The 27,813-nt window shown below is 41.6% G+C and overlaps 1 protein-coding gene across 1 annotated transcript in view; it reads left to right on the top strand.

Moving 5' to 3' along the window:
- tenm4 (teneurin transmembrane protein 4) overlaps window positions 1-27,607 on the top strand; it is a 240,022-nt gene extending 212,415 nt beyond the window's left edge. The window contains exons 22-25 of the mRNA XM_078544823.1: window positions 5,209-5,505; window positions 6,999-8,610; window positions 10,393-10,535; window positions 26,039-27,607. Of these exons, the coding sequence (XP_078400949.1) occupies window positions 5,209-5,505; window positions 6,999-8,610; window positions 10,393-10,535; window positions 26,039-26,797 (2,811 nt within the window). The 3' untranslated portion in view covers window positions 26,798-27,607. The remainder of the gene's footprint in view (window positions 1-5,208; window positions 5,506-6,998; window positions 8,611-10,392; window positions 10,536-26,038) is intronic.
- The last annotated feature ends 206 nt before the right edge of the window (window positions 27,608-27,813 follow it).

Raw genomic sequence — 27,813 nt, 5'->3', positions numbered from 1 at the left:
TTCACCCGTGCAACCTACTGTGATCAGAATTTCTTAACTTTTGAACGCCTTAGACTTCTAGTTGCTGCCCTAATATCTGTAGCTGGGGTGGAGACAGTCTGTACAATGGTTGGCCCTGTTGCCTCTGATGCCTTTGGCATGGGTCCTCTGGAGAGCCGAGGCCTTGGGGGCCCTGGCTTGCTTTGGCTGTCCTCCTGTGGGCCAGCTCCTCCCTCTGTGACAGAGGATGAAGCTGAGGGGGTCACAGGCAAAGGGGACTCAGAGGGAGAGGATATCCTCTGAGATTACTGAGTGGATGGCCCAGGGGCGTCCAGCTGCCTGCTCCTTCTCCCTTCGATGCCCCAGCCTGACTCCTTGAGGGGAAGGAGCACCTGGCGGATGTTGAGGTGCCCCGTTTCCCTTTAGCATTGCCACTGCAAAAACTTACCTGTGGCTTCCGCAATGGAGTGCAGGTCTGTACACATCTCCTCGTTCTGCTGAACCAAGGTCTCCTTGACATCCGCCATCCTGTCCATGGTGACCTTCATACACCCACATGTGGGCACCACTTCATCAGAGAACAGGTGGACGCACTCCTCCGACTTGCATGCCACTCTGTTGAGGGATTCCAACAGCTCTGCATGATGTTCCCATGCCTTCTGCTGACTCTCCAAGATGAGTTGGAAGGCCAAATCCAGAGGCTTGTCATCTGACTTGGACCTTACTGATGCCTGATTCCCAGGAGTCCTCCAAGTGCCGGGGAGCTCGCACGAACCTGCCTCCTCCTGCTACAGATATGTGTCTGTGCGGTAACCACTAGATAGTGAACTCAAGTCTGTTCTAGATCTAGGTCCCACCGTGTGTCTCTGCACTGGTGGAGGGTGAGGGTAAGCACTGTGACGGGTCTTCCAGGCTGCTTGTTTCCGTCATTTTAATACATTTGCATCTAATTATAAGCCCTGCTCACTGGAATCATCTCCACACTGGATCATCCAGGCACGTCTGCATGATGTACATAAGCGACATGCACCTGGCGAGCTGCACTTCATTCGGGACTTCGAGGTTTATTTGCCTACCTTTCTTCAGGCAGCAGTCACAGTCATTAGCGCCAGGTTTCACAGGCAGCACCATATCACTTTTAGGGGGGCTCACAGGCAGGTTTCTAACTACCAGACAAGCCATAAGATGGGTGTGGCTTTTCAATGGTTGCAGGACTAGGGCTTGCTTGGGGAAGGGGGAGAAGTGGCCTCATGCAAGGGAAGAGGCTGTAGGGTAAGAGCTGTATTGGGAAAGGGGGTATCCCCGGGTGTGTGTGGAGACACATGTTGATCTGTGCAAGTGGCCTCAAGATGGCGAGAGCTGAGAAGGCAGTCTCCAAAGGAGATGAGGCCAGTTGGAGATGTGAGGGTATGTGTGTGAGAATGGGCGGTGATGGCCCTTGAGTTGGCAGTGAGTAAGATGCCAGTGAATGTGTGATGGCCTTGTCAGTGTATGAGTTTAGAGTGATCAGATGGTTGCCTTACCCAAAAAGCTCTTACAATCTGTGTTTTTTAAATTCCTGGCTGGTTTACTCTCATATTCTATATTCTATTTTTTTGCCCTTTTTATCAACTTTTTGGATGTCCTTTGCTCATTTTTAAAACACTCACAACCTTCAGGCTTCCTATTATTCTTTGCAACGTTATAAGCCTCTTCTTTTAATTTAATACTATCCTTGACTTCCCTCAAAAGCCAGGGATGGATCTTTCTTGCCGAGTTTTTGTTTTTACAAAAGTACTTCATTCACTGCAAAGCGCTTTGAGTTGTCCAGTGGTCATGAAAAGTGCTATATAAATGCAAGATTTTCTATTTTTTAGAACCAAGAGAGAAATTATGTTTAGGTATTTTGGTCTGTAATTTACTTTTTTCACCTGAATAACTTAAAATAAATTGTATTGAAACCGCTTAGCTGTTCTTCCTTTTTCATACAGATACAAACATACGAATTAGGAGCAGGAGTAGACCACTCGGCCCCTCGAGCCTGCTTTGCCATTCAATAAGATCACGGCTGATCTGAATGTAACCTCAACCCCACATTCCTGCCTACCCCCAATAACCTTTCACCCCCTTGTTAATCAAGAATCTACCTACCCCTGCCTTAAAAATATTCAAAGACTGCTTCCATCACCTTTTGAGGAAGAAAGTTCCAAAGACACTCAACCCTCTGAGAGAAAAAATTTCTCCTCATCTGTGTCTTAAATGAACGACCCCTTATTTTTAGGCAGTGACCCCTCGTTCCAGATTGTCCCACAAGATCTACTCAATCATGTTAGAACTGAAATTTCACACTATTTAATATATTTCGGAGCCTAGAGTTAAGGCAACAACTTTATATGGCTAACAAATTATGACGAATCTGGTTCGACTTCATTTCCTTCTCAAAAATTAAATGGCAACTTTCTGAACTAAATCTGACCTTTCCCACTTTAACATACATGAAGAATAGTGTGAATGAGGAAGAGGGGATGGGGGAAAGAAGTGTGAGGTCTGATTTAAAGAGGAAGCAATCCACAAGATAATATCCCCTCCCCAAAGGAGGAAGAGAGAGCACACATGCTATACAGCTATACAGAACTTAATGAGGAAATCTATATTAGAGGAGTCCATTTCAACAAAGAGGCGATAAGGGAGCTCTATCTTGAGAATCTGGGGCTGCAGTCATCTGCCCAAGCAAATCTTTCTATGGCTATGAAAATCACAGCCACAGGCAGCTTCTGTGGTACCAGGCCTTTACAGGCAGCTGTCTTGGATATCTCCAGTTTGGTATCACAACAAGGCAACAATAAGATAAGGTTATCCAGTTTAATAGAGTTTCTGATTTTCCCAAGCTCCGATGTGCAACCAACTTCGCCAACACTGCTTTGTGAGCGTCTAAAGAAAATCACCACAACTTACTCAACAGAAAACTCACTCTGTTCAGAATGTGTGTGACAACATGCAAAGAACGCTGCACATCAATACAAGATTTGTTGATGATTGTTAATACACAATATAACAAACTCCAGAAGCCAACTTACTCTTTCTTAAAAGTTGAGTATCTAAACATGACTTTCTTCCTCTTACTCTGGTGCTTCTTGCAACCTGAGGACCTGTGTCATGGCAAATGATTGGTTTCTCCAATGGTACAAAGAGCTAGCCCATGGCATCCTTTCTTACTTGGCAACTTGTTCCTTGGAGGAAGCCACTAACGGCTATATCTCAGTGATCTTATGCCTGAACCTTATGGTGTTTCTTCCTATGTGCCAATGCTGTGGTGCACTGAGAGGGAAGCCAGATGCCTCTTTTGTTCTGCTATCCTGAGAATGACAGCCTCAGCAACATTTATTCCAGCCATTGCCATGCCACTGGGCCCTGGATCCTTGTGCCTGCCGATCAGCAGGAATGGCAAGTGAAACGACATCTATTGGATCTTGAAAGACCTTGGAGAAAGTAGCCTGCAACCTTGCCTCCAGGTCTGGAAGCTGGTTCTCTCTGCATCTGCCATTAGAGCTGCAGTCTGTGCTTCCATGCAGCAGGGGGCAATAATCAGTCCCTGGCGGTTCCTTAGATTGGGGTCTGTCACAGATTCCAGCAAAGTTGACACAAATTTGAATGATGCAGTTCAATGAAGATGAAGCTTCCCTGCTGTTACCACAAAAAAAGTCCGTAGATATTCTAAATTTTCGTTTGTCAGCTGCCTTGCCTCTTTGGAGACTGCCCTTAAAACCTGTACGCAGCTGTAATGATCCACAAGTCTCCTTTTCAGGTGAGTGTCTGTGAGTTCTGTGTCCCAGAAATCTAAAGCCGTGGTCAGATGCCCTCTTGACTACCGGAAAAGTTGCTGGTTTACAGGAAAAGTTTCAATAAAGGTCAGTAGTTACTTCGTAGGGCTCTTAGCACATCCATTCTCATAATCACATACCTTAAATCACCATAATAGTCACTTACAAATGTAAGTATTTCATGAATTTGCATTTAATCCCAAGTACAAATCGAGCTTTCTTTAAACAGGGATGCACAAAGTTCCACATGAAAATTGCAGGAGGTGCCATATTTCAAAGGAGATGTTAAACTCAGTCTTATCTGCCTGCTCATGTGAATATAAAAGACCTTAAGGCACATGTTTGGAAAAGATCAGAGTTCTGTGATCCTCCCAACATTCCTCTTTCAATCAATGTCAATAAAATAGAATATCTAGTCATTCATATGTTTTTATTCATTAATAGAATGTGGGAATCACTGGCTGGGCCAGTATTTATTGCCCAACCCTAATTGCTCTTGACAACTGACTTGGCTTGAAATGGCCATTTTGGAGGACATTTTTAAGAGTCAATCACATTGCTGTGGGTTTGGAGTCAACATGTAGGCCAGACCAGGTAAGGACAGCAGATTTCCTTCCCTAAAGGATATTAGTGGGTTTTTACAACCTTTTACAAATGGCTGTGCTGGATCTTGGCTGATTTTGCTCATGTTTGGAAGAAGCTGTCACCTGAAAGAGGTCTGTAGTTTATTAAGAAAGAATTCATGGTCTTTTAGTTCCAGATTTTTTTTTTTATTGAATTCAAATTCACCATCTGCCATGGTGGGATTCAAACCCAGGTCCTCAGAACATTACACTGGGTGTCTGGAATAATAGTCTGATGACAATACCACTATGCCACTGCCTCCCAATTATTGTTGTGTGTAAATTGGCTGCCATGTTTACCTACTGTCTACACTTTCAAAGTAATTCATTGGGGTGTGAAACACTCTGAGCCATCCTAAGGATTTGATGGGCATTATATTAATGCAAATTCTTTCTTAATAAACTACAGACCTCTTTCAGGTGAGAGCTTCTTCCTAACATGAGCAAAATCAACCAAGATCCAGCATGGCCATTCTCTGCCACTTTTTCTGCTCCATTGCATGCCATGAATCAGCGCATGCAGAGCTTTAAAGCAGAAATATTATGCTTGATGCCTTCAGCAGAACACGAGTAAAATAGAAAATGTTCTTTAAATGGCTAGGCAGGGAAAATATGCATGATGGTGTGAAGAAATAGGAGTAAAAATCATAGCAAAATATCTGCAGGCAGAAAAAATGCTCACAGATCTGCACCAAATTTGTTGACAAACCCATAGATCATGAGACCTTTTCCAAAGTTTTCTTACTTTTTAATCTATAGAAGAGGATGATTGAGGAGTTTTATAGCTTGTTCTATATATTTTCCAGGTCCATAGCCGAAATCTGCTCTCTCTGGATTTTGATCGTGTAACTAGAACAGAAAAGATATATGATGATCATCGGAAGTTCACCCTTCGAATCCTGTATGATCAGGTTGGCCGACCTACCCTGTGGTCTCCAAGCAGCAGACTAAATGGGGTGAATGTGACATACTCTTCAACTGGTCAAGTGGCAGGTATCCAGAGAGGTACCATGTCGGAAAGAATTGACTATGATCAGGCTGGCAGGATTGTATCTAGAACCTTTGCAGATGGAAAGTCATGGAGCTACACTTACCTTGAAAAGGTAATGCTACAGTGATGTGCCTCTCATGAAGTTTATTTTCTTCATACATGATGTACATTTTGAGAAAATTGAGTTAGTTGTTGTCTTTTATATAGGAAATCTGTTGTAAAGTTCAACAATTGGATAATTGTATAATAGGACATTTTGAATGCTGAGAGGTGTGCTAAACATCATTGTTGTCACCATCATCGTCGTCGTCAATTCCTCAAAATTAGGATGATATCTGCCAGGTTTCATGATTTGTGTGTCCTAGATCAATCCTAGAACCATAGGTCTTTGGACAGAGGGGATGGGAGTTGCCCTGAGGAAGAGGGGTTCTCGAGCCAGGGTTCTGCTCTCTCTCCTGCTTTTGCCACTTCTCCACAGCAGAGTTTATAGGGTCAGTTTCTGACTGTTTGCAGTCTGATGGATGAGGCACCGGCACATAGCACGGTTTGTGGCAAGTTCTTCCCAGGCACCAATGTCCATGTCCCCTTTTCAATGAGACCTTCAGAGTGTCCTTAAACCATTTTCCCTGTCCTCCTCAAGATCAAGTGCCATCCTTCAGTTATGAAAGGGGGATCTGTTTCAGAAGCTGATTATTTGGCATATAGATGCAGTGCCCAAACCAGGGGAGCTGATTTCACATGATTATGGTTGCAATAATTTGCAATGTAATATTTTCCCCAGCAGAAATGGGTTTACATTACATTCTCTTCTTTCCTCCCCAAATCTACCAGAGTGCATTACCTTTGCAGTGTGAAATGGCAAGGAGAATGTGCTATCTAGGGTGCTGCTACCACAAATCAGTTTGTGTTGCTCTGAAACCATTTCTTAAGTTCCTGCTTCATACAATGTAATGGCCTCTGTGTTGTAATGGCATGAATCCATTTCAGTCATGACCACTGTAAGAGACATCTGATGAAAAATGTCAAACTTGAGCTATTTATTAGAATGGCGAAATGTGGCAAATTCCCAATGTAACTAGGTACCTCAGTGTCATGCAGGAGGTAGAGAAGAATATCTTCTGTGTGCATCAGCTGAGCATCTAATTATTCTTGTTTTGAATTGCATTTGTTTCTTAAATGATAGTTGAAGACTTTCTTTCCTTTTATTTGTCATACATTGTAAGGACAATTATTCTACGATCTAGTGACCCTTTTATGACAACTTTCAAAAGGTATACGTTGCATCTGAAACTAAATTGTTTTGTCACACCTTGCTCAGTGAAACTATTACATTTAGTTCAGATCTAGCTAGTGTGCCCTATTAATGCTAACATGATTTATAAAGATTTGATTAATTTCTTCGGGGCTGCACTCTAAACATCTGTTTAGTTTCAGCTACAGATTTAAGATGCCATAAAATTAAATATATTATTCCTCGTAATTAATTAACTTGTCCGGGAAGATTGATGGAAATTCATGTAAATAGATGAAATAGTTAATAGAATTCATACAAATCATGATGTACCATTAGTAGCTATAAAATGTTCTTTCTCCTGTTTCTCACAGTCCTCTGTGCTCCTTCTACATAGTCAAAGACAGTATATCTTTGAATTTGACAAAAATGATCGGCTATCTTCTGTGACAATGCCAAATGTGGCTCAGCAAAACCTGGAAACCATTCGTTCTGTGGGCTATTACAGGAACATCTACAAACCCCCGGAGGGTAATGCTTCTGTAATTCAAGACTTCACAGAGGACAATCAGCTGTTGCAGACTTCATACCTAGGAACTGGACGTCGTGTGCTTTACAAGTATGGCAAGCTGTCCAAGCTCTCTGAAATCCTTTATGATACCACTAGGATTGGCTATACTTATGATGAAACAGCTGGAATGCTTAAAACTGTCAACTTGCAGAATGAAGGCTTCACTTGCACTATACGTTTCAGGCAAATCGGCCCTCTTATTGACAGACAGATCTTTCGATTCAGTGAGGAAGGAATGGTGAACGCTCGCTTTGATTATAACTATGACAACAGTTTCCGGGTTACCAGTATGCAAGCTGTGATCAATGAGACACCTTTACCCATTGATCTGTATCGATATGATGATGTTTCTGGTAAAATTGAACAATTTGGAAAATTTGGTGTAATTTATTATGACATTAATCAGATCATCACTACTGCAGTCATGACTCACACTAAACATTTTGATGCTTATGGGCGAGTGAAAGAAGTCCAGTATGAAATTTTCAGATCACTCATGTATTGGATGACAGTGCAATATGACAACATGGGTAGGGTAGTAAAACGGGAACTGAAGGTTGGTCCCTATGCCAATACATCCAGGTATGCTTATGAATATGATGCAGATGGTCAATTGCAGACCGTATCCTTGAATGACAAGCCTCTGTGGCGCTACAGCTATGATCTAAATGGAAACCTCCATTTGCTAAGTCCTGGCAATAGTGCTCGTCTGACTCCACTGAGGTATGACCTGAGAGATCGGATTACTCGTCTTGGAGAGGTACAGTACAAAGTAGATGAGGATGGTTTCTTACGACAGAGAGGAAATATTATCTTTGAGTACAATTCAGTTGGACTTCTTAGCAAAGCATACAGTAAAACAGATGGTTGGAAAGTGCATTATCGATATGATGGAGTTGGAAGACGGGTGTCAAGCAGAACCAGCTATGGGATGTATTTGCAATTCTTTTATGCAGATCTGAGTAATCCTGCAAGAGTCACACACATGTACAATCATACAAGTTCTGAAATAGCATCGCTATATTATGACCTTCAGGGACACCTTTTTGCTATGGAAATTAGCAGTGGTGATGAGTTCTATGTTGCCTGTGATAATACAGGAACCCCATTAGCTGTGTTCAGTGGAACTGGTTTAATGATTAAGCAAATCACTTATACTGCTTATGGAGAGATTTATATGGACACAAATCCATCCTTTCAACTCATTGTAGGCTATCATGGAGGCTTGTATGATCTCCTCACCAAACTAGTGCACTTTGGACGGCGAGATTACGATGTGCTTTCTGGAAGATGGACAGCACCTGATCACGATGTCTGGAATCATCTCAGTGACAGTCTTGTACCTTTTAATTTGTACATGTTTAAAAATAACAACCCAGTCAGCAACATGCAGGATATCAAATGTTATATGACAGGTAAGAAAGATTGTTTCTTTTCTTTATGTAAATTAATATTTCAGTGATTACGTGTTCTGTTTCATGCAGGTAGCTATCACACTGGTAATCCTTAAAGAGCTGATGGATGAACCTAACATTTCCATTACTTCTCTGTACACTAGAGCAAGTCTGATCCATACTCTCTAATGAATTCATTGTAAAACAAGCTGACCAGTGTTCTATGATCAATAGCTGGTATGAAATTAAACTTCTGATTGAAAAGAGTTTGTTGTAGTTTTATTTACCATTTGTAATATTTTCTGAAATATGAGACTTTACAAGAAGCATATACTTTTGTGACAGAGAGCTACAAAGCAAATTTGCACCTGTCCTATACATTAAGGGACCAAAATTAAATATAATTTTGCTGTGTCAGGTTAGACTCTAATAGGAAAGAAATGCTACTATTAAAGGAACAGCAGAAAATGTGAAGTGCAACATGTGTTGTCTTAAAAAGACCAATTCAAATGCAATGTAAGTAACTAAAGAAAAATAACTCTCTGCAACTGTCACAATTTTAATACGTGATCTTGAATAAGGATGTCATGATTGTCTAAAGCCTACAATGATTGAACACCATTCACTTAACATGGTATTGTCATTACTTCCAAATGGCTGGTAACTTAGTTACCAACAACATAGCCATAGAATTACAACACATGATATTGAATGTAATTTATTCTGCACAATCTTAAGGGCAAATTAAAGTAAATGTAGAAAAATAATGAATTTCATTTGCATTCAAAATCTGTAATATTGACAAAGCCAATTATATAATTATAATTGCTACATTTCCGTTTAAAACAATGAGCTTTTAGGGGCACCCTGGTCTTTACATAAAAATAATATTTTAGTGGCAAAGCCTTAAAATTCATAGTAAAAAAAAACCTTGTTAGGTAATACTTTTAGCTGAATTCGGTGGAAATTTGTGAGAGATTATTTACTGTGTTTATCCGCTATATTTTTTGTAACATTTATATGACCCGATTTTAATTCCAGACCAGTTTTCTGCAAGTGATTAGCAGTGTGAGTTTAGAAATTTACCAAGCGTTCCACAAAAGAGACCTGGAGTACTTTAATTCACTCATTTAAATCCCACTGTCAGATTTCCCACTTGTTCCAAGACGTCACTGGGAAGTGGCAGAAATTTGTGTGGCCAACAACTTGAAATCATTTCTATTGCCTTGCTTCGAAATCACTTCTCCCTTCAACTTTATGTCCCTTCATGCAGCCTCTGTTCCTTTAACACCAAGCATATCCTTGTCCACTGCTCCCCCAACTGAATCATTGGTGGCTGCTCAGCTGTTCATCTTCTGTCTCACAGAGCTCCATGTTCTTCCTGTTTCCAAAAAACTCCTCAGTGCCCTCCTCTTCTTCAACAGTGCCTTTCATCCCCAATCCTAGACTTTTCCATTTCCCTTTTCTCCATGGCATTCATTGTTGCTCCCTTAATGTAAAGCTATTTGAGATGTCCCCCTGCATGTGTTTTTAGAACTTTTAGAAATGCGATATGTTTCAAAAATTGAAACTGCAAAAGAATACAACTGTTTGCAATGTGTATTATATGCCAGTTAATCTGACACATACAAAATGATAGTAGTAATTTAAATACTTTTCTACATTTTACACTTCTGATGAAAGTTACTATTGATCATCCAGCTGTTTGTGGAAATTCTGCAGTAAAGCTTAACAGTTCCCTGGTGCTGTATGTAAAACAACTGAAAGAATTTGAATATAGTTTCACTCTTTTGTATGCCACAGATGTGAACAGTTGGCTGCTGACATTTGGATTCCAGCTGCACAATGTGATCCCAGGATATCCAAAGCCAGAAACTTCTTTAATGGAACCTTCCTATGAGCTTCACAACACTCAGATGAAAACTCAAGAGTGGGACAACAACAAGGTAACAACCCCCACAAATGCTCTCCTTTAGAAGATTATGGAAACCTGATAGGGTGGGAAAACAGCATTATTTCATGGCGTTTATGAACTTCCAGATTCCTGTTAATACCTTAAGACTCAGCTAATCATATAATTACTTTACCAAATTTAGCTGTGAGGTGTGGACAAAATGAAACTGCTCAACCTTCTAAAAAGGTCTCATGTACTTTAGAGAGGTGTCTCATTATGTGCTTTTGCAATGAAGGACCCTTCATCTTGGCTCATAGTGGCCAGGTTGATTTGTTTTAAACAGCAGCCTGTGTAAATTGATTTGAATTTACATTTCCAAGTGAGGAATCTTAGCAATTTGCCAGAAAAAGATTTAGTAGAAATATCTCTAATAATGCTCTCGTAAAAGGGGCATCGACTCAGAACTGTAAATAGAGAAACAAAGGAGAAAGATGGAAGATTTTTGTTCACAGCAAGGGTTATTAGCACCTCAATTGGCTATTGAGGCAATGTTGATAATTTTAAAAAGAGCTAATTAAGAACAGTCCCCATCACTTAAACCACCCACATTTAAATTGTGCAATTATTTAAATTGGCCAGAAAGCACTAACCAATTATCATTTCCATTGTGGCCAATGAGAAATTTGTCGCTTCCACCATGTTAAATGCTCCTTGAATTTCAGGCAGAAACAGGTGATTACTTGTTGGGTCATACCTCATTGAGGTGCAATTCCCATATAAATTAAGGGAGGTGTCAGCTGTGGCTCAGTTCATAGCACCCTCGCCTTTGAATCAGAGGGTTGTGGGTTCATGTCCCACTCCCGGAAACCAAGAACTGTGAATGTGCTGGAAAGAGTTACAATCTGTAACTGTTGATAACTCGAAAGAGTTACATCTTCTTAACAGAGGTGTCAGCTGTGGCTCAGTTCATAGCACCCTCGCCTTTGAATCAGAGGGTTGTGGGTTCATGTCCCACTCCCGGAAACCAAGAACTGTGATTGTACTCGAAAGAGTTGCAATCTGTGACTGTTGATAACTCGAAAGAGTTTCCCATATAAATTAAGGGAGGTGTCAGCTGTGGCTCAGTTCATAGCACCCTCGCCTTTGAATCAGAGGGTTGTGGGTTCATGTCCCACTCCCGGAAACCAAGAACTGTGATTGTACTCGAAAGAGTTGCAATCTGTGACTGTTGATAACTCGAAAGAGTTTCCCATTTAAATGAATCCCCCCTCATTGATGTCAGGTTACAGTTTGCACTACTCAGCAAAAACATGTTTGGTAAATAAATATCATTTTGTTCAATTCCGATTAAATTGTGTATTTAATCCCTTCTGAGCGGTGGAGAAAAAAGAAATAAAGAACATAAAAATATCTGAGGAAAAGTCAGGAAAATGGGATTAAAATAGGTTGTTTTAATTGAACCAGCACCAGCACAGGCAGGATTGGTCAAGTGACCTCCTGTGCTGTAGCTTGCATGACCCTATTGGGTAAATCAGTGACAATCAATGGGAGCTCAATTTACAGGTAATATTGTGCGACAAATTCTATAACCTGCACTTCTACTGAGTGGAGCTGAATTTAACCTTTTTTTTAGAAGCAACCAGCAAGTTACATTAGGGAATTTCTGAGCAATTATATGGAAACTATTTGATGGAAGACAACAATTTGCACTTAAACATAATAAAAACAGGAAATGCTGGTAAGACTCAGCAGGTCTGGCAGCATATGTGAAGAGAGAAACAGAGTTAACATTTCGAGTCCATATAACTTCTTCAGAGCTAAAGAGAAGTAGAAATGTGATATGATGGATTTTATACTGTTTAAGAGGGGGTGGAGCAGGTGGAGCAAGATAGAAGGTCAGGAATAGGTGACAGCTAAGGAGAGATTGACAAAGCTGTCATGGACACTAGACAAAGGGAGTGTTAATGATAATGGTAAAGAGTAAAGAAGGTGCTGATAGTGACAGAAAGGTAAGATAGCAGAAGGTTAATAGCAGCACAAGGGTCAGTGCTCTGTGAAAGCACAGCATAGAAACAAATGACGGATGGCCCATGGAGGAGGGGCATTGGGGAAAAGGGTTTTTAAAAATGCAAATAAATAAAAGAATAAAATAAATTTAAAAGTAAATAAAAATTAAAATTGGATTTAAAAAGGGTTCAACATGGAGGAGAGAGTTCATGGTCTGAAGTTGTTGAACTCGATGTTAAGTTTGGAAGGCTAAAAAGTGTCTAATCGGAAGATGAGGTACTGTTCCTCCAGTTTGCGTTGGGCTTCACTGGAATATTGCAGCAGGCCAAGGATGGACATGTGGGCACGAGTGCAAGATGGTGAGTTGTAATGGCAAGCAACAGGAAGGTTTGGGTCATGCTTGTGGACTGAGTGAAGGTGTTCCGCAAAGTGCTTTTTGAGCACTGACCCTTGTTTTGTTATCAACACTTTCTGCTATCTTACCTTTATGCCACTATCAGCACTCTTTACCACTACCATTAACATTCCCTTTGTCTCATCTGCATGACATTTTTGTCAGTCTCTCCTTATCTGTCGCCTTTCAATGACCTTCTATCTCGTTCCACCTGCTCCACCCCCTCTTAAACGGTATAAAATCCATCACATCACATTTCTACTTCTCTTTAGCTCTGAAGAAGTCATGTGGACTCGTAACGTTAACTCTGTTTCTCTCTCCACAGATGCTGCCAAACCTGCTGCATTTTACCAGCATTTTCTGTTTTTATTTCAGTTTTCCAGCATCTGCAGTATTTTGCTTTTATACTTTGCACTTAAACATGTTTTATATGTTTAAAAATTCCCAAAGGACTTAATATCCACTAAATACAGAATATATTCTATGACTAGCAGAATAACTAACTCTTGCACTGCAGTTCGGCTACACTAGCCATTTTTTTGTTGTTGTTAGATAATAATCCATCACTGTCATCCTCTCCAATCTCCACTGCTTTATATATCATTTATTCAGCTGTAGGTACTGGCAGGACCTTCCCAGTCATGTTTCATTCCCCAGAACTAATCACTGGTCTAATAAATTTTTTTTAGTAATTATTTCCACCTTATTCAAAATTTCTATGATTGTCACTGTAATACTTATAGAAATTTATTTAAATATCTTCATTTTGGATGAACTAAAGTTTGTGCAACCACTAGACATTCATTCATATACCACTTTATCATGTCTCTCAAAAACATGACAAAATGCTTCACATGTGATGATTCACCACCCTTGTGTAGACATGCATAGTAGATATTTTGTGCACAAGATTTTACAAACTGCATTGAGTTGAATAATCATGATTGTTGTATCATACGATTGCCAGAATGGTAGAAGATGAACTAATAGGATCTTAGTGTTTTTCTGGATAGCAATTCTTATGTTACAATGTGCTCCTATCTGCACATTTGTTGGAATTGGCCATAGCAGCAGAATGTATTTCTTGCTACTTAGAGTAAAATACACTTACAGAGTCATTACGGTACAGAAGGAGGCCACTTGGCCCACTGTAGACTGTGTGCAATCTGTGCAGGTTTCCCAGTGGCAGGAAAAGTATGCATGATGTTGCATCCAAACAACTGGTGAGGCTAGCCATAACTCCATTGGTATCAAAGACCCGAACCTGAAGGATTGATGCCTGGGAGAGGATGAAACTATAAGTCAGAATGTACCCTGTGGCAGCTGTTATGCCAAGAATCATCCATCAGGGTGGGTTCGAATTACTAAAATTTGGTAAGGCAATGGATGTATGTGCAGTGGAGGAATAAGAATTCATTATCTTTCATGCTGTTGCATGTTTTGGATGTTGAGTTAAATCTCTGTTCAGTCTTCTCCTGAGAGTGGGTGACCCAGGCCATGCATCCTGGAGCCACATAAATTTTCCTCCTCATCTGCTGTACTCAACTGTCTGCTGTTTTGATTTCCCGGATTTTGTCATGAGGCTCCTCACCTTCAAAACAAAAAAAAGCTGGAGTTACTTATCAAATCACACCGCATTTGTAGGCCAGAAGTCAGTCAGTCAATATTTCAAATCTTCAAACTGATCCTCAAGACTGAATATTTCCAGATTTTTTTCTGTTCTCTGGAAGAGTACTGTATTAATGAAGGTGCTGTCCTTCGGATTTGACAGAGCTGAGGACCCATCTGGCTGTTCCAGTGCTTCAAGTGATGTTAAACATACTATGTAGTTTGATGAAGAGCAGGAGGTTTTTCTGGTGTCTTGCCCAATATGTATCCTTCAACCGATATCAACATAAGAAAGGGCCATTCTCTTCATTGTATTTTTGTGGTATATTGCTGACATAGAAAGGCTGTTGTATTTACCTACATAACAACATTCAGCCAATTCCACACAATTCTCTTTTTTAATTGCCAAGTTAATCTAACCAGATGATCAGCAATTTAACATTGCAATTACAGCATTAGTATCTACAAATGATCAAAATAATGATCTGGTAGCTCATAATTTGCCACTAAGCCATCAAATAAAGTCCAGTTTGGTACCCGGACAGTAATCTGTCAGGACTGATCACCTGCACTTTACAGAATCTGCCTGATTTTCATTATATTTAATCTCAATGGAAAGAAAATCAAGTGGGTCCCATAAAATCTGTGCAGTCTACCCTGCCAGATTACTGCCTCGGTGGTGAAGTTGAAAATCTACTCCAATGTCTTTCATACATAACTGAGTAATATTTATTGTGTCACTTGGGTTTTTAGTGCTATTGGGTTACCCTGGTAATTTTCTTCAAGTATAAAACTGCTGCACAAGCCTGAGCTTGCATCGGGTAATCACTCACATCAAGCTACTTGAAGTGATATTGTCTGTTCCTGCTGCTAAAGTCACAGTCCAGTTAATTAGAGTCAATTCATTGATATCTTATAATGCAATGGTGAAGTCACCTGAGTGCAATAAATCTGATATAATGCCATAATTATTCAGGGTTTTTCAGGAAGCTCTCTAACATCATTTAAAATCCAATATTCCTCACTTAAGCAATTTAACCACAATTGAGAATTCAGTGATAAAAGCAAAAAACTGCGGATGCTGGAAATCCAAAACAAAAACAGAAATACCTGGAAAAACTCAGCAGGTCTGGCAGCATCTTCTCTGCCGATGCTGCCAGACCTGCTGAGTTTTTTCAAGTATTTCTGTTTCTGTTTTTGTGTTGAGAATTCAGTGTTGGATTATTTGCCTAACAGGAAACCACTTATTGGGCAGCACAGCTTCTGTATCTTTTTTCAGCTTCACAAATCTTGAAACATTATCAACGCTGTTTCAAGTTACTAACTTGTTTACTGAACATATGCAGCCTGAAAACCTTGCCTTCTATTTTCTTTTACAAACAATAACATTACAGAAGATCACTGTTCCATTCTGATCTTCCAATTTGAAGTTGCATTAGGGAAACTTCATAATAGGCTAAAGGATGAAGGGGACAATAGATCCCAAGAATACCCCGGGTACAAAGGTTGGGAAAAGGGGGAGGAGACTTGTTTTGCCGCACTTCCATACCCTTAACTTCGCCACAAGATTTCTCGGGCTTCATGGATGTGGGCTGCACCTGCAGCAGGTATGCAAAATAAGTTGGAGTAGGTAGGGGCATTCTCAGACTATTTGGGTACTCCAGTATTGGGGCATCTGAAGAGAGCTGGCCAGGTAGCCTACCCCACAATCCTGCACACCAGAAAGGCTAAGGACCCATCCACACTCCTGCACACCAGAATCTAAAGAGCCTATCCCTGATGGAACATGCAAACAAGCAACAATACTTTTATTTAAAAGGATAATATGGGAAAGGGTGGGAGGATAATATGGGAAAGGGTGGGGGGCAGTGGGGTAGAGTAGCACCATTCTGAACATTCTCTCCAACACTTAAATGTAAAATAGCAACAGCATTTATATAGTCCTGAAACAGAAGAACTAGTATTTATTCAAAAAGTCAAAAATAAAGAGGATACTAACCTATCCTTGATGGTGCCTAAATGGCAGCCTAGGAATCAGTAAAGACAGGAAATTCATGTACAAAGACCTCTGACACTCATTTACATGTTTGTTACACTGCTGCTTTCTCTTCAGGAGCTGAAAAGCCCTCGGGGAAATTTGGAGGCTTTGCTAGTCAGGAGCAAAGGAATAATTCCAATTTTTCCTCTGCATTGTGCACATCAATCATCAGACACCATTGGCTTGATTTTCAATCAGGGGTCGGGAACCGGAAATTGGGACTAATTTCAGGTCCCAACCCTGCACGCCCACCACAATTTTCAATGCTCCAGGCAATTAAAGGCCAGAGAGCAAGCTCCCTATGCTGGAGTGACAATGTAGGATACTCCAGCACTCAGTGATCCGCAACCCCACTGACCGAGGTGGGAGCTGCTGATCTGAGCATGGAGACTGCAAGGGAGAAGGTCAGTTAAGCTTGTTTTTACCTTTTAAAATGCCACATCTGTCTGGCCATGATCCTAGAGGGGCAACTTTGGCCTCCCCATAATTTTAAGAACTAGATTTTCTAATTAATTGCCCATTAAACTTGCAATAGATAGTTGGGACTGGAACTTAACAACATAAGTATCTATTTAATGATGTGAAAATTGTTAATGCAACACCAATTGACATCTCTGGCCCAGAAAGGGAACCATTTAAACCATTCAATCTCATCCCTGCTTATAGTGTTCAACCTCCAAATTTTCCAAGCTGCATTTGATACTAGATACAAAATACAAAAAGGCATTAATAAATGTGCAGATTGGGTTTGTTATTAGTAAATTAGTTGCAATATAGATCAGCATGAGGTGGTGTATTTTGGTAGGAAGAATAAGTAGGCCACATCCTTCTTGGAAAATGTGAGATTAAATGGGGTAGAGGAGCAAAGGAGTCTTGGGGTACAGATACACAAATCAATAAAAGTAGTGACACGGGTTAATAAAGCCACAAGAAAAACCACCACGACCAGGATTTTACAGCCCCACCACAGTGTGTCTCTCCCCGGTGGATGCGGCGAGCCATTTAAATCTCCATTCAGTTCGGCCGGACCGTAATATCCTGACAGGTGGGAGGGGCCATAAGATCCTGACCCAGGATTCATTTCTAGAGGGATAGTAGTAAAAAGCAGAAAAGCTGTATTAATCTTGCATAGAGCCTTGATTACACCACGCAGAATACTATGGACAGTTCTGATCAGCATATTATAAAAGGGATATAGTGGCACTGGAGAAGGTGCTGAAAGATTTACAAGGGTGAAAACAAAACAATATCTATCAGGAAAGGTTGCACTGGCTGGAGCTCTTTTCTCTAGAAGATAGAAGGTTAAGGGGTGGCCTGATTGAGATCCTTAAGATTATGAAAGAACATAAGAACTAGGAACAGGAGTAGACCATTCAGCCCCTCAAACCTACTCCACCATTCAATAAGATCATGGCTGATCACCTTGTGTTTCGATTTCCACATTCCCATCTAACCCTGATAACCTTTGATTCCCTTGCTTAACAAGAATCTATCTACCTCTGCCTTAAAAATATTCAATGACCCCATTTCCACCACCTTTTGAGGCAGAGAATTCCAAAGTCGCACAAACCCACTGAGAGAAAAAAAGGGTTTTGTCAAGTTAGATATAGAGAAAATGTTTCCACTTCTGTGGCAGACCAAAACTAGGGGCCATCAATATAAGACAGTCACCAGTGAATCCAATCATGAATTTAGGAGAAGCTACTTTACCCACAGAGTGGCTGGGCTGTGGTCACTTAACTGGGGACTTAATTGGACCAAAGAGCTATGCCCTCTACCTTCCCCACTGCAAGCCAAAAGGCATAGTGGTGGGAACATGACAGGAACTTCACCTCTCATCTTTCCTCACCATTTTACTGGTTCTCCTACCCCGACCTCACAGTCAGTCTCCAGTCAAGGTAAAATTCAGCCAATTGCCTTTCCTAGGAACCCACACTTGGTGAACATACTGTGCTACAGTCAAATTCAGAGAGTGATTAGAGCCCTTGCCAAGCAGACCATTGGTGTCCAGTAATGATTCCATTGCTTTAACAGGAATGGTGGTTTCATGCAATGCAGCCCACAAAAAGTGTCCCATATGATACTGATTTGCAGTATGCTTGAAACCTTATTCTGCAACTGAGAAACCACAATGAGCCACAAATAAGAACTTGCTGCATGAGGACACTGACGACATATAGGGCAGCAAAGAAATAGGAGGGCTCAAACACTTGACTACAGACAGAACTTTTTGGCAGCAGCTCATTGAGAAGTGTCTCAGCTGATCATTACCTTGCATTAACAGACATGTCCAATAACTATCTCAGTCTATTCACCCTAGAATAAACTGCTTGGTTCAGATCTTCCAGTCAGTGTTGGTGCTGAGCGCATTGACGCTGCCTGTGAAGAACTCTCCAACTCGACCCTTTTACGATTTTTCAGCCGTATTTTCCAATCCTGGCTGAAGGGTGGAAGGGTCAGCACAGCCACCCATGGGATAGATTATCAGGCGCAAGAAAAGACAGAAGAAGAGAGGACAAACCTCTTTTCACAACAGTAGCTGCCATATTCAGGTAAATTCTTAAAGGTCCAAGTCTCTCAGTAAGCAAATAGCTGCATCTAAATGGGTCAGTGTATGAATGGATGAGGTGGATGGCAAGCTAGGTGGGTGGATCAGTCGGGGGGGAGGGGTTAGTCAGGTCAGGTCAGGGGTAGTTGGGTGGTGAGTTGGGTAGTTGGGTGGGGGTAGTCAGTTGGTCTTGGGGGTTGTCAGGCATGGTCAGTCAGGTAGTTGAGTGATCAAGGGGTAGTTGGGTAGGGGGGGTGGTCCTCGGGGTTAGTCGGGTTGGCTCAGAGGGGTGATTAGGGGAGTTGATTGTGGTGCTCAGTTAAGTTATGCTGGCTGATCACTGAATTAGACCAGTTGTCAAACTGTGTAATATTTCCAGGGTTAGTATCCAGTTAAGTCCCACTTATCTGGCCCAGGTGCTAATCCTGAGCTCAGGGTCGGAGACATTCACCTAGGCAGCAAAAATCAGCTCATTGGATGTTTAAACTTCCTGGGCAAGTTCATCGTATATTTTGCATCAGGATTTCCGCAGGGTCCCAACACGCATCTTCCCAGTCCCATCTCCAACTATCTGGATACTGGAAGATTTTGGCCTATCTGTCCAAAGACCAAAATCAGTATTCATATTAAACAGCCTTGCAGGGTCATTAGCTACATTCAGCACACAACGATTTCAAAAGAGTTTATCTCAAGAAAGTGGTTGCTAGCTTACATAAATGTCTGCACACAAATTATCAAACTGGTATGGACACCTGAGGCTGCATTTTCATCATGGCATTGGGACTTTTCCTGCTGTTGCGTTCCTACCTGTACTTCAGCAATGCTGGTTGGTGGGATTTTCATCTCCACGAGGGTGTGAAGGCCTGGAGTCAGGCCTGCTGCCAGAGGCCGAGACAGAGGTGGGCCAATGACGAGGCAACAAGATTAAAAGGTGCACCTCCATTCACAAAAACATTGGCACAGTTCTTCAGATCAATGAAAAACCCCCTCACCCTTTCCCCTTTACCCTCCTTATCTCGGTTCACTCCCCTTTCATCTACATCTATCAGTTTTCTAACAGCTAAACAGATGGCTGAGCTCTTCTGCAAAGAATGAATTAAAGCTAATACGGAGTCTTTGAATACAGTGCAGAATAGCACTTTATCCACTGGATAAGCTTTTCTAATCCATCTCAAGATTTTGCCTCTTTTACAGCGTTGTTCTTTCGCTTGAAAGCTTGCATGTTATCAGAAGTAGAAACCTGGGAAACACATTATTTAATGGTCAGTTATATTTTCCAATCACAGCACTGTCATTACTCATTTTCATATACACAGATATAACTGAGGCTGCAACATTTCATGAACTGGAAAGGAAGTAACACCATTTATACTGACCTCTTATACTCTTCCTGCTCCAATCTATGGCTCATGCCTCCACCCCACAGGTGTGATTTCGAAAGGCTTCTAAAACACAGCCACTTTGCTGAAATGCCTACTTCTAAAATCGTGCTGTCAACTTATAAAGAGCAGCATGTAGGGTTCCAGAACCACCCCTTTCCCACTCTGCTGAAAATAGCTGGAGACAGAAATGGGAGCAGGACTTCTACCTTCACCACTCAGCAGCCATTTTTTTCAAATTCTGAATGCTGTGCAGTCCCAAAACGGGACCGCAAAATCCAGCCCCTAGTGCATATTTAAAATGCTCTCAAGCGTACTCCATGAGAGCTTCCCCATTGCCATCAACACTTTTCCTTTAAAGACTGGGCCTCAAAATTCTGCCACTCTGTCCTTTTTGAAAGACTATGGCATGAGGTAGTCTTCTAGTGAGTCATTTTCTGGCCTGTTCTTCACACCTGCATTCACCCCTGCTCATGTGAGATTAATGAATCGCTCAGTGCAGATCCGTATAACTCTCTACTTCTACATATGAGGTGATGATTTCTGTGCTCATACTTGGAAGGATAAGAGTGAGTGACAGTGCATCTTCAGGAGGGTTCTCCTCTTTGTCTGTGTGGCTTCAGACCCATGTTGTCTGAAGGATCTATGGAAAGGCTAGATAGACAAGAGTAAGCAGTAGCAGCTAGGTGGCAGTGTGATACAGCGCTGGGTTGTCATGTTGAGTGTATGTTAGTGAGTATGTGAGAGAGAAAAAAAAGGAAGATGTGCAATGCATTGCAGCCTGTGATCTACAATCTGTCTATGTCCTTTGCTGTGTGTCCTATATCTGCCAATGATTTAAATTGTTGCTTTCTCCTTTAGTTTTAGTGTTGATGGCCTTGCAGGACATACTTGAGCAGCTTTGGCCCTATAAGTCCCAGATTTGCTGCCACCCATGCACCTTGGCACAGGTGGCAGCAGTTTGGCCTGGCTGGCAACAACAAGGAAACTGACAGCAGCAATCATGGGAGAATGAATGCTGCCATGCTGAGAAAGGATTGCAGATTCATGCTGCACTAAGCCACTGACACTACCTCAGGGCAATTTTTTTAATTCATTCATGGATGTGGGCATCACTGGCTAGTGTTTATTGCCCACCCTGAATTGCCCTTGTTCAGAGGGCATTGTTAAGAGTCAACTACATTGCTGTGGGGTCTGAAGTCACATGTAGGTTAGACCAGGTAAGGACAGCAGATTTCCCTTCCCTAAAGGACATTATTGAACCAGATGGGTTTTTACAACAATCGACAATGGTTTCATGGTCATCATTAGACTTTTAATTCCAGATTTTTATTGAATTCAAATTCCACCATCTGCCAAAGCGGGATTCGAGCCCAGCTCCCCAGAGCATTACCCTGGGTCTCTGAATTACTAGTCTAGTGACAGTACCACTGCGCCATTGCCTCTAGAAATTATTGAGCACAGAGTGCTGGGACTGCTATTGGGCCCTTAAAGCATCTTAAGAGCACTGAGATCCACAACCATAATGGCAGCCGACTGCGCTTGTGTGGCAACAAGCTAAGATTGCATGACTTCAGCCTGAGCTTCCACTGCAGCGTTCAGGACTTTGGGTTGCTTCTGTTTGTGCAGCAATGGAAGCTGAGCTTTGGATATACAACCAGCGCTCTCATACAGTTGACCACTGCTTCCATGCTAGAAAAGATGGGCTCCAAGCTCTTCACAAAGCCCTTTGTCAAGTTGGTGCCAGACTTCTCCATGCTCCTTGACAGTTACAACAGGCATGTTGGCAAACCTGCCAATGCACCAAACATTTCATTGTGCATATCCATTAACCTTTTCCTGTATGCTGCCCCATTGAAGTCCTCATCTGAGTCTTCTGCAGCAGACTTCTGTATCACCCTCCGGCGAGCTGGCACAAGCTTCACCCTTCCTCTCTGCCCTGGATGCTGATGCATTGTGACACCCCACATGCAAATTCTACCTAAATGCTACCCTCTTCAGTATGCACATTGCCAGTAACTGAGATGGTCGCCGTGAGCGTGAGATGGTGACAGTATTTGATCATCATCACTTCCTCATTCCTCTTACCTTTCACATTCATGCACAGTGGTAGGGTTGCAATGAGTTTCAGCAAGAGGTGCAGTCTCACACCATATAAAACTTGTAAATCAGAAGAAATTATCGGATAGGAAATGAGATCTTAGAAGGACAATTCGCTAGGAATATACAATTAGTTTCAAAGCTTTCAGCCCCACTACTGGCTTAGGCCTATTTCATGGCCACACTAATGATTTTATTTTATTCATTCATGGGATGTGGGGTTTGTTGGCTAGGCCAGCATTTATTGCCCTTGAGAAGGTGGCGGTGAGTTGCCTTCTTGAACCACTGCAGTCTGTATGGTGTAAGTACACCCACAGTGCTGTTAGGAAGGGAATGACCCAGTGACAGTGAAGGAACGCTGATATATTTCCAAGTCAGGATGGTGAGTGGCTTGGAGGGGAACCATCTCCTCCATTGGGACAAGACCATGGAGCTACGCCTGTTCCCTGTCGGTTTGGTGTTGCAATCTACAGCTAATGCAGCAGGTTGTCCTGCACCAGAGAGAGGGAAATGTGTCAATGAATGTGGTGCAATGTGTCTGAGTGACATGCCCATCCTAATTAATAGGTGGCAGTGTATGCAAGCTAGAGATGTGGATGTGAGGTTTGCAGCAGTGCAAATTGTGTGAGGGTGAGTTGAAGCTATGAATGTAAAGTATGAATCCTGGTCGATAGAGATTGTTGATGGTAAGTGAAGAATGAGCTGGTGAATGGAGCAGTGTGTGAGGCTGGTGGTTCATTTGTAAGGATATGGCATTTGAAAATGCATTCACTGACCTTAACCACTTGTGTGAGGTCATTGAACCTCTTTTGTCACTGCATCCTGGTCCTCGGGGCTGCACTGCTGGCATTGACCATGACTGCTATATGCTCCCACTGCCTTTGCAGTGTCTGTCTGAAGGGACTCCTTGTGGATAGACAACCTCTTCCCTCCTGTCCACCTCCTGCACTAAGGCCTTCCTTGCTGCATCTAAGAACCTTGGAATTTGCTCCCTGCTCTTTTGCACCATTAGTCAGAATGGTTTTGGCAGTAATTCCAGCAGCTACGGCAGTCAGAGTGCAGAAGTGCAGGCCAGCCTTAAGGCGTGCAGGCCAGCTTTAAGGCGTGCAGCCAGGTTTAAGGCATGCAGGCCAGCCATAAAGCGTGCAGTCTAGCTATGAGATGGTGTTAGCCTTGCATAAACTGGGATCTTCTGATGAGAAATGCAGTGCTTCACACACTGCTATCATTTATATTTGCAGATAGCATGAAGCTTGTGTGCTGCCTGCATCAGAAGGAATGGGCGCAGTGCAGATAAATCACCCATCGAATCCCAGACCTCTTTTCGGGCTTTACCAAATAATTCCCCCATTATGTTAACGGTATTTAGTCATGTTGTGGTTAGCATATGACATTAGCAACCCGGCAATTTTGAACTGAATTTTTCCAGACCCACAGAAACTGGTTTGGAGGGGGGCTAGGAGCCTAATTAATAATCTTGCATCTGAGTGGCTCCCCATACATTTCCGCCTCCAAACAATCTTGCTGGAGGCGGGGCCTGACCAGCACCAGCTACTCACCCAACAGCAACGACTAACTAATTAACATTAAGTATTTACTTTGGCTCTTCCCTACTGTGGACAGACCCCCTGCTGAGGCTGAAGCAGGCAAGAGGGACCATTGATATTTTCTTTAAATCCCTCCCCGCTCCTGGAACACGACTGCCAGAGGGTCACAGCTGCAAGCTCCCTCTCCACACACTGATGGCCTGTGAGCTGTGCCAACATTTACTTTTAGCAATTTGAGCTCTTCGGAGGGTGCCTCCGCCTGCATCGACAGCACTCCCCTCTCCCAGTAGGGCTGCTGGCTGCCTATAGACTTGGCCACTTCAATTGGTCCCCTCACCTCCACAGCCCACATGCCATTCCTAGTTGGATGGGGCTCCCAGAGGCAACCTGTTAATTAGCTGCCTCCAGCGCAACAGGGTGGGACTTGGAAACCACCAGGATCAGGACCCACATATGGTCCCAATAATGGGGTTTGACCACCTGCTGGAAAATTCAGCCCTATGCATTCAAATTCCGCCATGGTAAGTTGTGAAACTCAGTTCAATAAATGGACAATTTATGAAGAGAATCGTATGAGAAGTTTTCCCTTTGGGGGCCCATGCTAGCTGGCATTGCAAATATGCCATCTCCTCAGCTTTTGTCCCTGTCTAGTTTAAAACTGTTCAAGCCTTGCAAATAATATTGGCCCATCTCCAACATCCATATCCTCTCCTAAATCCCTGACTTTTTTCATCACCTGCAGCTCCTTGTTGGAATCTCTCCAATCAAGTTTTGCCCTTCCCACAGCATTGAAATACCCTAATGAATTGTAGCAGGTCAAGGAGAGTCCCCATGACCGCTTGCTTACGAGATCTAGGAATGGGCAATAAATGCTGCCTTGGCAATGCACTTGCATGCTGCAAACAAATTAAAACAAAGTTCAGGGAAATTAACGTTCAAGTACTTTGCAGATTCAAGTCTTTCTCTTGCTTATGATTAGATCATTCTGTACTTTGTATTTCAGCGTCACTGTTGTACTTAACTACATGTTGAGATATATTTAAAATATATACCAGAAGACAATTAAGAGAAGTGCGTATAGACAACCTTCATAGGGGATCTGCAAAGACCTTTGAGGTAGCCAGTATTGATACATTTCTATTTGGTGACATTAGAATATACTAATAGTTCCTGGAGGTAGGATTCATTTTCAGTTCTCAGAGTTGGTAGGTTTTCCCCAAATGTTCCAAAATATTGCAAAATTTTATGCACCACTGTTGAAAGAAGCTAGGGCGTCGGCCTTTATTTGTGTCCAGACCTGTTTCATGCATGTTCTATTACTCAATGTCCAGCAACTCTAATATTGAGCATTTAAGTCCCCAGCCAGAGAAATATAAGCTTTAAGCCAAATCTTGACAGACATTTGAAATTGTTTTTCCTCATGAAAGCATTTTTTTTCCATTTCATGAGTGGACCAAGAAACTCAACACTGGTATTTCTGTTCAATATTAAAGTAATCAACATGCTAAATAATGATTAATAAATTATTTGTTGAAAAATCTCATCTTGTTCTAATCCCTTTAAACACGTACTCAGTTTTACTACATGAAGTCTTGTTAAAAGGCTCGAGTCTGAAGATGTACATTGGAATTCCAATTTCAAGGCCAAGTAGGACCTCCAAGCAAACTGCAAAGAGAGCCTGAGCTATCTAATTACTGTATTGCTGTGGCCAAGTGATTGCAATCAGAAGATTGCACAATTTTCAAAACGTGTGGTGATCAATCCTAGTAAAGAGTTTCATCACAAAATTTTATCATGAAACTGTCGACAATAATTTTGAAACTATTAACCAGACCATAAGAGAAGACTTGCAAAAGGAGATTGTGTTCCAATGTTGTGAATAAGGCTTTTATTTTGCTGAATATGTTTGCTAATGATTTTCCTCTTTTCACTAGTCTATTTTAGGAGTCCAGTGTGTAGTACAGAAGCAACTCAAAGCCTTTGTTACAGTAGAGCACTTTGGCCGGATTTATGGAGGAAGTGGAGCTGGGTGTCAGCCAAAACCACAGCTGAAGAAGTTTGCAACAGGTGGTTCAATCCTGGGCAAAGGGGTGAAATTTGCTGTGAGAGGCGGCAGAGTAAGCACTGATATCATTAGTGTTGCCAATGAGGATGGCAGGAGAGTCGCTGCGGTGTTAAATAATGCCTACTATCTGGAAGATTTCCACTTCACCATTGATGGTGTGGACACACATTATTTTGTTAAAGTGGGGCCTGCAGAAAGGGATCTCACCATTTTGGGCCTTAGTGGCGGAAGACGGACCTTGGAGAATGGAGTTAATGTTACTGTATCTCAAATTAATACTGTTCTGAATGGAAGGACTAGAAGATACACTGATATTAAACTTCAATATGGTTTGCTATGTTTAAATACACGATATGGGACAACCATGGATGAAGAGAAGGCTCGTGTCTTGGAGTTGGCCAGGCAGCGAGCTGTAGCACAGGCCTGGATTCGGGAACAGCAAAGGTTGCAAGATGGAGAGGAAGGCATTCGCTCATGGACAGACGGAGAAAAACAGCAGCTTCTGATCACTGGCAGGGTTCAAGGCTATGATGGCTATTTTATAAAAACTGTTGAGCAATACCCTGAATTGTCAGACAGTGTAAATAATATCCATTTCATGAGACAGAGTGAAATGGGCAAGAGGTAACAGTAAAGGACCATGTGCCAACCACTTTGCCAAAGACAGCTGCTTATGTGGCCATTTTTCAGGCTGTGTTGTTACAATTATTTTTAAAACCGTTGCACTGTAAATTCTGCAACGTGCTGAGTTTTTTTTCTTTTTGTCTTCACACATTTTGCATTAAGCAGAAGGTATTTTGCAGTAGTGTGATCACAGTGAATTTTTGCTATTTTCTAACAATATGAGAACTGTGAGCTATTGGTTTACAGACAGTTTCAAGATCAGAACCAAGAGTGCAAGACACATTACTATTAATGAAATGTGATCTCCCAGTAACCACTTAAAAATTCAAAGGATTATCATAGACCTCTTTTGTTAATTCTTTGGGACTCCTTATGAGATGTATTTCAATGCAGCAAAGGACTACATCTGCATTTTATATCGGTGCCGAAAGCAACAACTCGTGTGAGAACTTTCCTATGGTTCTGATTTGAATTTGAGACAAATCTCAACCCTTATGTTTCTAACACTGTATTCTGATTGTGTAAATAAGCAAGGCTGTAAATAAATGCAAATGTAGATAACTTTTAGAACTACTACAGCAGTGTCCCTGTGTAGTCTTCAGTGGAAATAAAAAAAGGTTAATTTGTGTTTTGAATTTATTTTGCTTGATTTCAATCAGAAGTCATACTATAGGTAAGTTGTGAGCCTGAAAACGTTTTAGTTTAATTTTCTTTTTAATTGTGTGTCTGTTTTATTGCTTCTGTTTCTCTTCAATCATTGTTTACAGTTTATTTTAATTTTTTAAGTTTGACTTTTTATTAAAAGATTTAAAAATCCATATTTCTTTTGTTTATTCATTTATTCTCTGACTCAATTAATTGTTTAGTTTTGATCACAATGGGATTGGGTGGTGCAGTATGAAAATTCCCATCTCTCACTTAACCAATTTAGATGTAATCTGCAGCACAAGAATCAGGTATTGAAAATCTTGAATGCCTCTATCTAACTGAACCTGTTAAAGTGCCCAATTAACATTAATT

The sequence above is a fragment of the Cetorhinus maximus genome, chromosome 7, assembly GCF_964194155.1.
Source record: "Cetorhinus maximus chromosome 7, sCetMax3.hap1.1, whole genome shotgun sequence".
Lineage (NCBI taxonomy): Eukaryota > Metazoa > Chordata > Chondrichthyes > Lamniformes > Cetorhinidae > Cetorhinus > Cetorhinus maximus.
Note: the sequence above shows the minus strand (reverse complement) of the source record. Positions and strands in the feature narration are given on the sequence as shown.